The 13,041-nt window shown below is 43.7% G+C and overlaps 1 protein-coding gene across 10 annotated transcripts in view; it reads right to left on the minus strand.

Annotated features, from left to right (window-relative positions):
- The window catches only part of ENAH (ENAH actin regulator), a 137,124-nt gene that overhangs the window by 61,486 nt on the left and 62,597 nt on the right, over positions 1 to 13,041 (minus strand). For 9 of the 10 annotated variants that reach the window (XM_042975388.1, XM_042975387.1, XM_042975389.1 and 6 more), the window contains exon 2: positions 7,534 to 7,699. In XM_042975388.1, coding sequence (XP_042831322.1) covers positions 7,534 to 7,699 — 166 coding nt within the window. Of the gene's footprint in view, positions 1 to 4,592; positions 4,688 to 7,533; positions 7,700 to 13,041 lie in introns of those variants that run through there. The other variant, XM_042975390.1, reaches the window with a different exon arrangement.

A 13,041-nucleotide genomic window follows, 5' to 3' on the forward strand; every position in this document is an offset into this window, starting at 1 on the left:
CCGATGAAGGGAAGTTCTTAACTTTTATTCGGTCCAAATTAGCCTTCCTTTCCTTTCACAGTTAATGCTTTTATAACCTGCTTAAGAAGTGTTTCTCAGTCCCAAGACCATGAAAATACTATCCCGTGTTATTTTAGGAGCTTTATCATTTTAACTTCCAGAGTTACATCTCCAATCCACCCGCAGACGGTTCAGGCCTCTGGTGTGAGAGAAGGCTCGAGTTTCCTTCCCAGGACGGCCGTCCAATCGATCCGGCACTGTCTATTAACTGTGCTTCAGGTTTCTACTTTCCACAAGTCAGGTGGCTAAACAGCTCCATTTTGTTCTACTGGTCAGATGCCCACCTGTGAGCCAAAAGGAGAGCGTCTCCCTCATCGTGGGCTTCTCCGAAGCCTTGACTGCCGCTGGAGCGCTGTCCTCCTTACTCTGCCCTTCATTCTTCCGGGGCTATCTTCAATCCTGTGTGCGGCCACGGCTCTGTATTCACACGATTCATTCTGTGTTGGTTATGCCATCTGCCAGTCTCCGCTTTTCACTGGAGTGTTCAGTCCACTGATGATGTTTCATATAAATTTGGGTCTAAATCCATCCTGCCTTCTTTTGGACTTATTATTACCCTTCTACCAGCTCCAGTCACACCGCTGTCGTGCCAGCGGCTGCCCCAGAGATCACAACAGGCACCAAAACATGACTGTCACATTTATGCAACAGCTGATTGCTTAGGATTTGCCCACATTTACACTTTCTGCTGCGTTTTATTCCTCCTGCCCTCTCCAGGCTTCTGAGGGGACCCTTTCTGATCCCGAAAAACACGCTTTAGAACTTCAATTTCTTTCGATGCAAATCTAAGAAAGATTTGCATCGAATCTCTCCATTTTTGTCAGAAATTCTCTCCATTTTTGTCAGAAAGTGTCTTTAATTCACCTTCATTTTTGGAGAGGATTTTTATCAGGTACAGAATTTGAAGGGGTCACTTGTTTTCTTCCAAGCCCAGTACCTTCCTAGCTCTTGCTGGTTCTGCTACTGGTCAGCTGGTCAGTCAGCTGACCACTCTCGCTCGCTTCAGTCTTGTTTCCACTGGCAGCCCGCAGGCCTCACGCTGCGAGGCGTGAGCGTCCGGTGCTCGCAACGGGACAGGTTCAGATGGTTTTCTTTCCATTTACCTACTTTAGGTCTACAGCATCTCTAAGTTGACGTTCGATTACAAACTTGAAAATTCTTGTTCATGATCTCCTCAGTTTTTCTTCTGCCCTCCATCATCTCCTCTCCTTCGGGCCCCCAATTACACACACAATTTCCACTATATTCACTAGGTCTTTTTTCTCTTAATCCCCTTCACCTCTTTCGCCCAACCCCCCCACCCCCGCCCACCCCCATTTATTCTCAAGGTTTATGAGCCTTTGTTTTTTAGATTCCACATGTAAGTGAAATCCTATGGTATTCATTCATCTTGTCCCTACCCTCCAGATCCATCCCGGTCGTTGCAAATGGCACGGTGTCTTTCTGTGTACCTGGCGGAGTAATCCTGCGTTGGTCATGCGTCCCAAATCCACTGTATCCTCGGACCCAGGATTTGGGCCTGGGTAGGGCCAGAGCCATGGCTGGGTTAGGGTTCGGACCCAGGAGAAGACAGGGGCCTATCCACCCACAGTGCAGAGACCTCTCCAGAGGGCAGAGTTGAAGGCAAGGGTCACAGTTTCTGTTTTAGGACCACACTGAGGTTTGGGTTAAGATTAGATTTTCGCTCAGGGGCACCTGGGTGGCTCAGTCAGTTAGGCGTCCAACTTCGGCTCAGGCCATGATCTCGCGGTTCATGAGTCCAAGCCCCGCTTCGGGCTCTGTGCTGACAGCTCAGAGCCTGGGGCCTGCTTCAGATTCTGTGCCTCCCTCTCCCTCTGCCCCTCCCCTGCTCACGCTCCGTCTCTCTCTCAAAAATAAACATAAAAAAAAAAAAAGATAAGATTTTTGCTCAGAATCATACTCTCCAGTTCCATCCATGTCATTGCAAACAGCAACGTCCTTCTGTGCTCCTGGCTGCGTAACATTCCACCGTGTACACATACGTCTTCTCTGTCCATTCGTGTGTCAGTGGACACCTGGGTTACTTCCACATTTTGGCTACTGTAAGTATTGCTGCAATAAACGTAGGGGTACATATATCTTTTGGAATTAGTTTTTGTTTCCCTAGGTCTCTTAAGCTTTTCATATGCCCATGTTTTTCCCTCTCCGAGTATCTTAGCTTCAGTCTGAACATTTTCTTATGATCTGTCTTCCAGTTTACAAATTCTTTTTAGCTGTTACTAATTTGTCGTCATAGTCATCACTGACACGTCAGTATCAGTTATTCTTCAATTCTGAAATGTCCCTTGGTTCTTTTTTCAAGCTTCCAGTTCTCGGCTGAAATTCTCACCTTTGTGCTATTTCCCTGAATATATTTAGTATTAGTTATTTTAAAGTCAATTTCTGATAATTCAGCCAACCGGATGGACTCCCAGTGGATCTGTTCTATTACTGCTCCTCTTGTCTCCTCATATGCCTGGTTACTTTGACCTAATGCCAGACATTGTATGTGGACAACTGTATGGAAAGTCTGAGACCCACAATGATGCTCTAGTTTTCCAGGGAAGATTTATGTTTGCTTCTGGCAAGCAGCTAGGAAACTAACAATCTGAAGTCAACTTCATCCAACAGTGAACGAAGTGATTACAGGCTGGGTTTCAGTTCCCATAAAGGCCAGCCTCACTCTGAGTCAAACCTCTGGGCTTCTGGGTCCCACATCACAGCCTGGGGATTACCAAGAAAGCTTTCCCCTCATTAGCAGGCCCTAACTTTGGATTTTTGTTCTGCTGGTCCCAGGGGTCTGCCAAAAGCTCTGCTCAGTCCTCTTTCAAAACCAAGACATGACTCAGAGGTCTGAAGCTGGGCTCACTCCTCTGGTTCTCACTTCTTTCTGATCTTGGACCCAGAATTCTTCTTTGTCATGCAGGCTCTCCAAACACAGTTTCTTCTTAACATTCTGTCCAATTGTTTTAGTTCTCACAGAGAAGCTCTATGTTACCTCATCTACCAATACCCAAACTTGAAATTATTTTTAAAATATGGCCTTATATTATAAAATGTATAAAATATGAAGACCTTATACTAAGTGAAATAGGCCAGACATAAATCGACAAATACTGTCTCATTCCACTTATCTGAAATACCTGTAATAATCAAACTCATTAAAAAAAAAAAGATAGAATGAAGGTTGCCAGGGACTAAGGAAGAGGAACACAGGGACTTCCTATTTAACGGGTTTGGAGTTTCAGTGTGGGAGGATGAAACGGTTCTGGAGATGAACAGGGGTGACGCTCAATACTGTGAAGGCACTTAATGCCACTGAATCGTACACTTAAAACTGGGTAACATGGGAAATTTTACGTTGTGTGCACTTTACCGTAATTTAAAAGAGGATGGCCTTTTGTCATGTGATGTTTATAAGCATCGAGGTGGGGGGCCACACACAAGCCATCCATAAAGGTGTAAGTCTCACCGCAAGGTGGGTCTGTATCCCTACTTGGCAATCGGTCTGAAAAGGTCAGGCAAAAAAAAAAAGACAGCCACATTCACTTTTTCAATTGTTCAGTAACAGAACGTTAAGAGAAGGGGGGGAGATTGTTACTTAAATCACATTATGTCATCACTGGTTCACTTTCTCCACTGTGAGAAATTTAACACGTTCGTTCAATTGCTTCATTCATTTTTAACTTTCAAGGGTAGGCAGTGCCATACATCACCTCGAGAAACTTTATTTTTTATTCATTTATTTTATTTTATCAAGTAGGCTCCACACCCAACATGGGGCTTGAACTCATGGGCCCTGCAATCGAGAGCAGCGCCCTCCACTGACTAAGCCAGCCAGGCACTTCTCTACAAACTTCACAAGTAAGGGAAAGCCCGCGTGTTCATTTAACACTCAGTGTTTGCGGGGTGTCCACTAGGGGCGCCCTCACGTCCGGACCTGACAATAATCCGCGGGTCATTCTCTAGATTAACGGTGACGTTCCATCCTACACGTGCTCACCCACTCCCCGCCGGACCCTAACGAGCACACTGTGCACTGAACGCCTAACTCTTCCTGGTCTCCTTGGCTCAACACCTGATCTCATCTGCGAAGTTGTCCACGACCCTCTTCCCTGTCTTCTCAGCAAACATCCTTCTTGTATACCTCTCTGTGCTGCGAATGGCACGTACCAGGCTGAAACCACTCACCGCGTGTCTCCCCCCCATTCCCTACTGCCGCCCTCCTGCAAACCCAAGCACGGTGCCCAGAACACAGGAAGCACCAAGTGGGAAGCAAAAAAAAAAAAGGGGGGGGGGAATAGGTGATTTTTTAAACGGCTCTTACTACAGAAAGTTTAGACACTGTTTAATAAATTATAATTTCAGCTTCACTGATAACCATTAAAAAATATAACAAGGTACTCTGGAAAACCAATTATTTATTAGATTTATTCTTAGGTAATCATTTTTGTTACTCCAAGCAATATCTTTATAAAATCATACAGCTGACCCTCGAACGACAAAGGTTTAAACCACATGGGTCTACTTACCCACAAACATTTTTCCAAAATAGTCTTGTTTACAGTCCTGTAAGTGTATGTTCTCTTCCTCATGATTTTAACAACATTTTCTTTGCTCCAGCTTACTTTAAGAACAAAATGAATAATACATATAAACTACAAAATATATGTTCATTGACTATGTTATTGGTAAGACTTCCAATCTAGGGGTGCCTGGGTGGTTCAGTCGGTGAAGCGTCCAACTTTGGCTCAGGTCATGATCTCACAGTTTGTGAGTTCGAGCCCCACGTCAGGCCCTGTGCTGACAGCTCAGAGCCCGGAGCCTGCTTCCGATTCTGTGTCTCCCTCTCTCTCGGCCCCTCCCCTGCTCACGCTCTCTCTCAAAAATAAACATTAAAAAAAAAAAAAAAAAAGACTTCCAGTAGACAGTAGGCTATTAACAGTTAAGCTCTGGGGGAGTCAAAAGTTATACATGGATTTCCAACTGCACGGGAGGCGATGCCCCTAACCCCCAGCTCGTTCAAGGGTCAGCTGTCATTTTCAAGTTGTTTGTTGCTAGTTAAACTGGTCTTACATCCAGCAACCATGATGAGCAATCTTACTAGTTCTCCTATTTTATCTACAGCTGCTCTTGGCATTTTTTCTGTGCTTCAGTGAATAAGGTCAACTCTGTTTCCAATCTGTATAGCTTGTGTTCCATCATATTCATGTCACTAGGTTACCTCCGCCTCTGCAATGCTAAATGAAAATGACGAAAGCTGAAATCCTCAACTAATTCCCGAGTTTAATGGAAATTCCCCCCCAATATTATACTATCCTGTAAGATGTGTGGTGTAGGTTTATACAATGCATCCTTATCAGCTTAAGAAAATCCATTTTTATGCCAAATATGCTGAGATGCTTATGTACGGATTTTATCAAATGCTTTTTCTGAATCTCTCATTTCTTGCATGTTTCTCCTGGTAAAGGACATTAAAAAATTAGCTAATGTTAAACTAGCCTTACATTACTGAGATGGAGACAAACCTTGTTTGGTTAGGAGGTGGTATTTTTTTCATATACATTGCTGCATTTGGTCCATTGATATCTCATTGAGGACTTTTGTATCTATGCCAGTGTTCATAACTGAGGCTGGCATATAATTTTCCTCTCTCAAATTGTTGTTTCAGATACCAAAATTGTACTAACCTCATAAAATACTACTCTTTAGAAGAGTTTGTATAAAACAGGTAACAACTTAAAGGTTTTTAAATTTTGTTTGTAAATACTTTAGATTCCCTCCCTCCTTGGTTTTTAGATTTTGGGGGGAGACTATTAACTATTGACTGTGGGTCTGTCTTTCCATTATTCTGCCAGTCTTGGTCAATTGTATTTTTCTACAAAATGACCCATTTCTTGGCATAAAGCTGTTTATGATACAGTTTATCTCTTTACTGTAACTATAATGACATCTCTTTTCCAATCCTACTATTTTTTGTAACTTTTCATTTTTTATTTGATTCTGCCAATTTTTCCATTCAATGAAACAGCTTTTGGGTTAATGATTTCTATTTACGTTTTTTATTTAGTTAATTTCTCCTTATATTTTTACTATTTCCTTCTGTTTTCTTTGGGTCAAGCTCGCCATTAAGATTTGTCCATCTGAGGGCAGCTTAGATGTGCCAGAGGTTTCTATATATCACATCCTGTCACTCAAGTCTAAGTCTTTTATTTTCCAAACATTTTTTACTCTTCATAATGATGTGATTTTCACGTCATGAATTTAAAAGTGTTTTTAAGTTTCCAAACATTTTGGGACACCTGGGTGGCTCAGTCACTTGAGCAGTGACTCTTGATTTCGGCTCAGGTCACGATCTCGAGCCCTGTGCTGACAGTGCAGAGCCTGCTTGGGATTCTCTCTCTCCCTCTCCCTCTCCCCTCCCCTGCTCGCTCTCTATCTCTATCTCTCAAAATAAACTTTAAAAAAGAAAGAAGAAAGAAAAATCCACACTCCTTTGCGTCCTATGCTGATGGTGTGTGGCCCAGCGCGGAGCCCCACCCTGTGTAGACGGAGGTCTCAAAGCCCAACCTCCTGCAGGCCCACAGCGGCTGCACACCGACGACAGACCTGAGTCCGTAGCTATTCACAGTTCTTAACTGCCATCCTGAAACACAAGGCTGCCGCAGCACCTGTCGGCACACTACACCAGGGTTCCTGGCAGAAACCCGGGGACCGGCCTTTCCTTAGTTAAGGACTCAGCCGGAAATTTCCTATTTTCCTGCATGGGTTTGACACTGGTCGAGTCCACCGTCTTACTAGAACCAAAAGTATTTCATAAATCTGTCCGTTATACAAGTTCTTGCTGCAGTTCGCATATACTTGGCGCTGGTGAGGCCCCACCCACGTTCCCTCTGTCTACCACTGCTCGCAGTCCGCTGAGACCCAAGACATCACGTCATCAGGTAGTGCAGTCACCTTTCTGAGAAATCCGGAGCAGGGAAATAGGAAAGGCTTAGCTTTCATCCCAGGTACGAATTACAAACGCCCAACTATTCCAGCAATCTTAAAACCTACAATGTTTCCATCATACGTGAATTTACAGTGTTTGCTGAAATTACTAACATTTTCAACTCCCTCCTCTAGCCCCACACCTTTGGCAGGAAATGAATTCCTTAAACACACAACCTGCTATTTAAGTGGTATTTCACATTTTTTTGGTCCTAAATTTACCTTAGATTCCCAAACTTAGCTAGCTGGAAAGCCAGAAGACCTAACGAATGTTCATAATTTAAAGTCATATTTGTATTTTTGTACAGTTAGCTCTAAATCCTCATCCATCCAAGGTGGACAGGGCGGGAAGGCAACCCCATCCCAGTTTTCCCACACGGAAGAGGCTGACTGTAGTTGCCAAGAGCTCCTTCAGGGTGCGGACCACTTTACAGTCCTTCTGTAATTCTACACAACTTTCACTAGAAGGTAAGAGACCCTTACCTGATGGTCCTGAATCTTCCTGCCCACCACTCTGAACGTGTTGTTGCCTGTATGGTGATATATGTGAACTCTGCTGAACCCCGTTGAGCCACCAGCTGGCACCCACTTCTTGTTGGCATCATCATAAACCATCACAGCAGCTCTTGCCTGACAAATACTCTGTTCACTGTAAAAAATAAAACATGCAAACTTAAGACATTTATAATATGCTAAGTTTCCCATTCAGCTCTACAAACCAGAGTGAGCCCACAATTAGTGCCTCATTGGCTGCTAGAACAACGGGGAACATGACAGAGGCTTCCTGCCTCAATGGGTAGAGTCTAAGGGGGCAAAAGAGACCAAAAACTGAAGTGTAGTGTGGGACCAGCGGGAAGTCAGGATCCACGAAGAGCACATAGATAAGAAACACAAGAAATGTTTTCTAATCTAATACACTATCTAATACATTCGTCAAACTGAACACAACCACAGATATAAATTAACCGTCATCGTTCAACTGCACGTATGTTTATAATACTGGTGACCTGTGATTACCCACTCTTTACTGGAAACGTGATTCTTACCATCGGGCTTGCTGCAAGGCCAACGTAACAAACTCTGACCACTTCCCTCCGGTCCGTGAGATATGGAGTGGCCACTAACAATCAACTGATGGCAATGTGACTTAAGTCCTTGACTCCACGTGGGCAAGACAACATCCCATGTTCATTTAAACATGCGAAGGTAAAATGAGATCCTTTCTAAAGATCCCTCGAGATTTTAGATTCTAACCCTCATAGGTAAACATTAAAGAAGAAAAGACTAATTTCCAGGAAGGATCTTTAAATCTCAGTTTCATTCCCATTATTTGTTACCAAATAAGACTGAGATACACAAATAAAATGTAGAGATGATCTTAATTTCATATTATGTACTAGGTTCATCTTTTAAATATTCTATAATACTACTGGGGAAAAAAGGGCTGCTTTGAATTTTATTACTTCATACCATATCTTATTTTTAAAAAATCAAGTACCAAGAATGGGTAACAGAAGAAAACAGGTACGTTATGTTAGGCCACACCAATTAAAACGACTCAATCACCACATCCAAGACTTAGCTGATGCTTAAAGCGGAGACCAGTGGAGGTGCTCCCAGTGGCTCAGCCAACCTTACCCTTAACAAAAGTACTGCCCGTTCTACCAATTTTAGCCTCAAAGATTTTAAACAGTTATCAGTGTGGGTTCTTGGCCAATATCCTCAAAAACAAGTCACTCTCAGACCCTCCCCTCTTACTCACACCTCTGCCCCGTCCCTCAATAGCCTGTGTTTTACTCTTATCATGTGACATGATGACAGAAGATCAGGGGAGACCCACTGGGGTGACAGCACTGAGCGATACGGTTGCTTCAGAACAGCGAGGTCATCACTATTTCTACCTTTCCATCAGAGAAACTTTACAAAAACGAACTCATAACAATACGTGTGCAGCACAAACACTGAAATAAAGTGGTACTGTCTAAACTTTCACGCTGCACTGAAATTTCTTGGTAAACTAGTTCTGGGAATAAAAACAAGTTAATTACAAAAAGTGTGAGTTATTTCTAAATGCCTAATTAAAGAGCACCTGTCAGCTCAAAAGTTGAAATCTCTTCATGGCTCACAGCAGAAATACTTGCCAAGTGACAGCATTTACAGGGCCCTGCACAAAGATTATGTGAAACAAGCTTAGGCAAAGTGCCCCTTACAGCATACAATCCAAGACACAAATCTACCATTAATCGTAAATTACAAATCTGTAAATTAATACACAACACTATTTTCCCGTTCTCAAAAATTAGTATTTCGGGACATATGTTTCCTAAGGTTCAAAATACACTATCTCCTCCAGAAGTCCCAGCGGGATCATATAAGCCAAAGCAATAACCCCCCATTTGTTGTATATTAAATCATTCCATGCCTAAAAAAAGTGTTCATTTGTTTTTGAGTTTATTTATTTATTTTGAGATACACAGTGAGCAGGGGAGGGGCAGAGAAGGAGAGAGAGAATCCCAAGACAGGCTCTGCGCTGACAGCAAGGATCAAACTCACAAACCGTGGATCATGACCTGAGCCAGAATTAAGAGTTGGACCCTCATTCGACTAAATCACCCAGACACTCCCCCCATCCCAAGTTTTTTAATATACGTAGGAAATCTAAAAGCAAGAGATGCCCCCACTTTTACCTCCATTTTCCTTCCCCACTGCTCTAGAATGGGTTTCTGGAGACCTTCCAAATACTGAAGCACACAGTTGACCAAATAGCTTTGACTAATCCTTGATTAATCAAGACACATACAAACTACTTTAGCAATCAAATGTCTGATCACCTCCATTTCCCTGGGAAAGCTACAACCACAGAAACAAAGCCAGATGGACACAGCCAGGTAGCCAAGGACAAAAATGCAAAAATTAGTTGACTAGTTTCCTAATGAAGATGAAAGGAAATCTTCAAAATGAGATGTCAAAAATATAAATCCAGCTCTAAACGAAGCCAAGAAGCACCAAGAGAAGCCAAGATTAAAGAGAAGAAAAAGAAGCAGGTAACAGGAACACGGCCATGTGGCAAAGCTGTAAGGGACAGGTTATGCCCAAATAACCCTGTCGTCCTGGAAGCCACCGGGCACTCAGGGAAGCCACGGCAAGGCCCGGACAAGAAGGGATGGCGCTGACCGCTGGAATTCTTAGTGACAAACGCAAACCAAATCTTTCCAGTTCCATTCCACAGCACTGGAGGGCCTGTCCTCACTGGACAGACGTCTCTGCCATTATAAACATCCCTTGGTCTGTGCCCCAGTTCCAGGTAAGGGGCTCCTAAAAGCCCTGGGATCTCCTGGGTGACAGACATGTCTCTGGCCTGCTAATAGTGGCTCCATGCTTCAAGATGGAGGCTGGCTGCCAGAAATACCCAGCCTGCTTAGAGGGTTGAAATTTTCAGTTCCACCCCAGCCCCCACTTCCGGGGAAGGTAGAAGGGCCAGAGACTGACTTCACTCACCAGTGGGCAATCATGTCATCACTCACGCCTACATAACGAAGCCTCTACAAACACACCCAGACAAGCTTTACCCCGCGGTGCTGGGAGGGTGGCAAGCCGGCAGAGGGCACAGGAGCCCTGTGCCTGCCCCAGAGTGTGCACTATGCAGTTTTTCCACCTGACCGCTCCTAAATTAGATCCTTTATTTAAAACAAAACAAAGAACAGTAATAGTAAGCCGAGCAGTTTTCTGACTTCTAGGAATTATTCTAGCAAATTACTGAACTTGAAGGGAGGTGGTGGGAACAGCAGAATCTGTGGTCAGCTAGGCGTTAAATGTGCAGGCAGCCCAAGGAGCCCACTGGCTGCCGGTCCCTGAAGTGGGGCCAGTCCCGGGGGACCGAGCCCTTAACGACGGCACCCACGCTGACTCCAGAGGGTGTCAGAAGTGAACTGAACAGGGACACCCAGTTGGTGCTGGAAAATGGAACTGGCGGTTGGTTGATGCAAGAAGAAAACCACACAGACACCAGCTCCAATTAAAGGTGAGCATAAAACAGGCCAGTGGTACCCAGTTTGGGATTTCACGAACCCACAGCCTTCAAAAATAGACCGGATGGATCTACAATCGGCTGGCAAAATTTTGGTCTACTTTCCAGGGAGGAGATGGGGGGTGGGGGGAGGGAGGAAACATCACAGCAACTTATTAAAATGAGAATATTCTGGAACTTAAACATCTCAAAATAAAAATCATGCAATGTAATAATGTAAATGTAATAACTAGCTTTCTATACAATTCTCTAGAACACAGTCTGTTTTTTCCCCATTTCTCCCCGGTCCAGTGAAATACTTAAAAGGGCCTACTTTCAAGTAGGACTGGCCTCAGTCACGAAAGAACTGCCTATACGTGGGTATATATATGAGCAACGGAGAATTGACAGAAACAGAAAAATCAGATTTTTCTGATAGATGTCTAGCTTTCTCTAGCATGTTAGCTGAGAAAACGAGTAAACTTCCAAATTGCTGAAATTATATACATATGTGTGGTTTTTCAGGGAAAAGTGAAAGATTTAAGTACCAAAGCTACCGAAGAGTCAAAAAAAAAAAAAAAATTAAGAAGATGAAGATCTAAACAAAAGCAAGGCAAAAGAGACAAAAATTTTATGGCCCTTCTAATACCATTCTATCTGTGTTATACTAAGCCTCCAAAATAAACACCTAGTCGAAGTCAACATTCTGAGTCAGTAAAGGAACTGCACATAAGATTAATATTAATTAATATTTTACTAAGCTACAGTTTTGTGAAGATCAAGCACTAAATTAGTTATAAATAAAAATTTCAGGGGCACCTGGGTGGCTCAGTGGGTTAAGCGCCCAACTTCAGCTCAGGTCATGATCTCATAGTTCGTAGGTTTGAGCCCCACGTCGGGCTCTGTGCTGACAGCTCGGAGCCTGGACCTTACTCCGAGTTCTGTGTCTCCCTCTCTCACTCTCTCTCAAAAATAAATAAACATTAAATTTTTTTTTTAATTTCATTTTATGACCAAATGCATTAGGAAGATATTTCATCTTCCTAATATTCATTTTGGTATTTTAAAAACCATGGTATAAAAACCATGACACTACATTACAATTTTGTGGCTTCACCAGGTAATTCATTTCTGAATATAGCCGAATTTCTGGGACGAAACTACATGATGGTAGAGAAGGCATGCCAAATTCTATTCTCATAGGTCCCAGGGTTTAAACAGCAGACTAAGGTTACTCTCCTACACACCACTTACTGAGGTTGCAATAAAGCCCAATTTTTGAAAACAGCAACTTCTCAAAGACACCACTCGTTAGTCATTAACTTGTCGATAAAGCATGACTATGACAGTGCCTCGCACACAGTAGGCACTCTTTGAGTGCCTAATCAGTGCAGTTTCACCCAACAAAATCCTACTCCTCAAGGCCTGAATCAAGTATCATCCCTTCTGAGAAGTGCTTCTGGGGTCCCAATGAGTTGCCGTAGCATTCGGGGATCTTTCAACGAGGACGACTCTCTGAGATGTTTGAGCCACAAGAGGGGGCCGGGATTTTACTTGAGGCCTTTAAGCAGAACATGACTTCCGTTTTTAAAAGCGGACCAGAGCTACTGTGTCAAGAAAGAGTTCAGGAAGGTGACAGGAACTCAAGACACTCAGGCTGGCATGAAGACCAGTGCGGGCCATGCGCGTGGGGAGGCGCGGGGAGGGCAGCACGCGAACCCAGGCCGGAAGCGCACCAGACGAGTCTGCTGCTAGGAGACGGCGGGGGGGGGGGGGGGGGGGGGGGGGACGACAAGCAGAGGCAGGAAGAGATAATGGACAATACCCAGCATTTTACAGATAAGGAGCGCAACACCATGTGCATATCACTATTGAAAGTCATGGTCCCAATTCACTTATTTATTTTTACACACATATAAACGTGCCTTCCGCACCCCTGAAATCCCCAATATGCAACACAGAGCCTAACCCGTGGTTAGCCTATA

Source organism: Panthera tigris, chromosome F3 (assembly GCF_018350195.1).
Source record: "Panthera tigris isolate Pti1 chromosome F3, P.tigris_Pti1_mat1.1, whole genome shotgun sequence".
In the NCBI taxonomy this organism is placed as follows: Eukaryota; Metazoa; Chordata; class Mammalia; order Carnivora; family Felidae; genus Panthera; species Panthera tigris.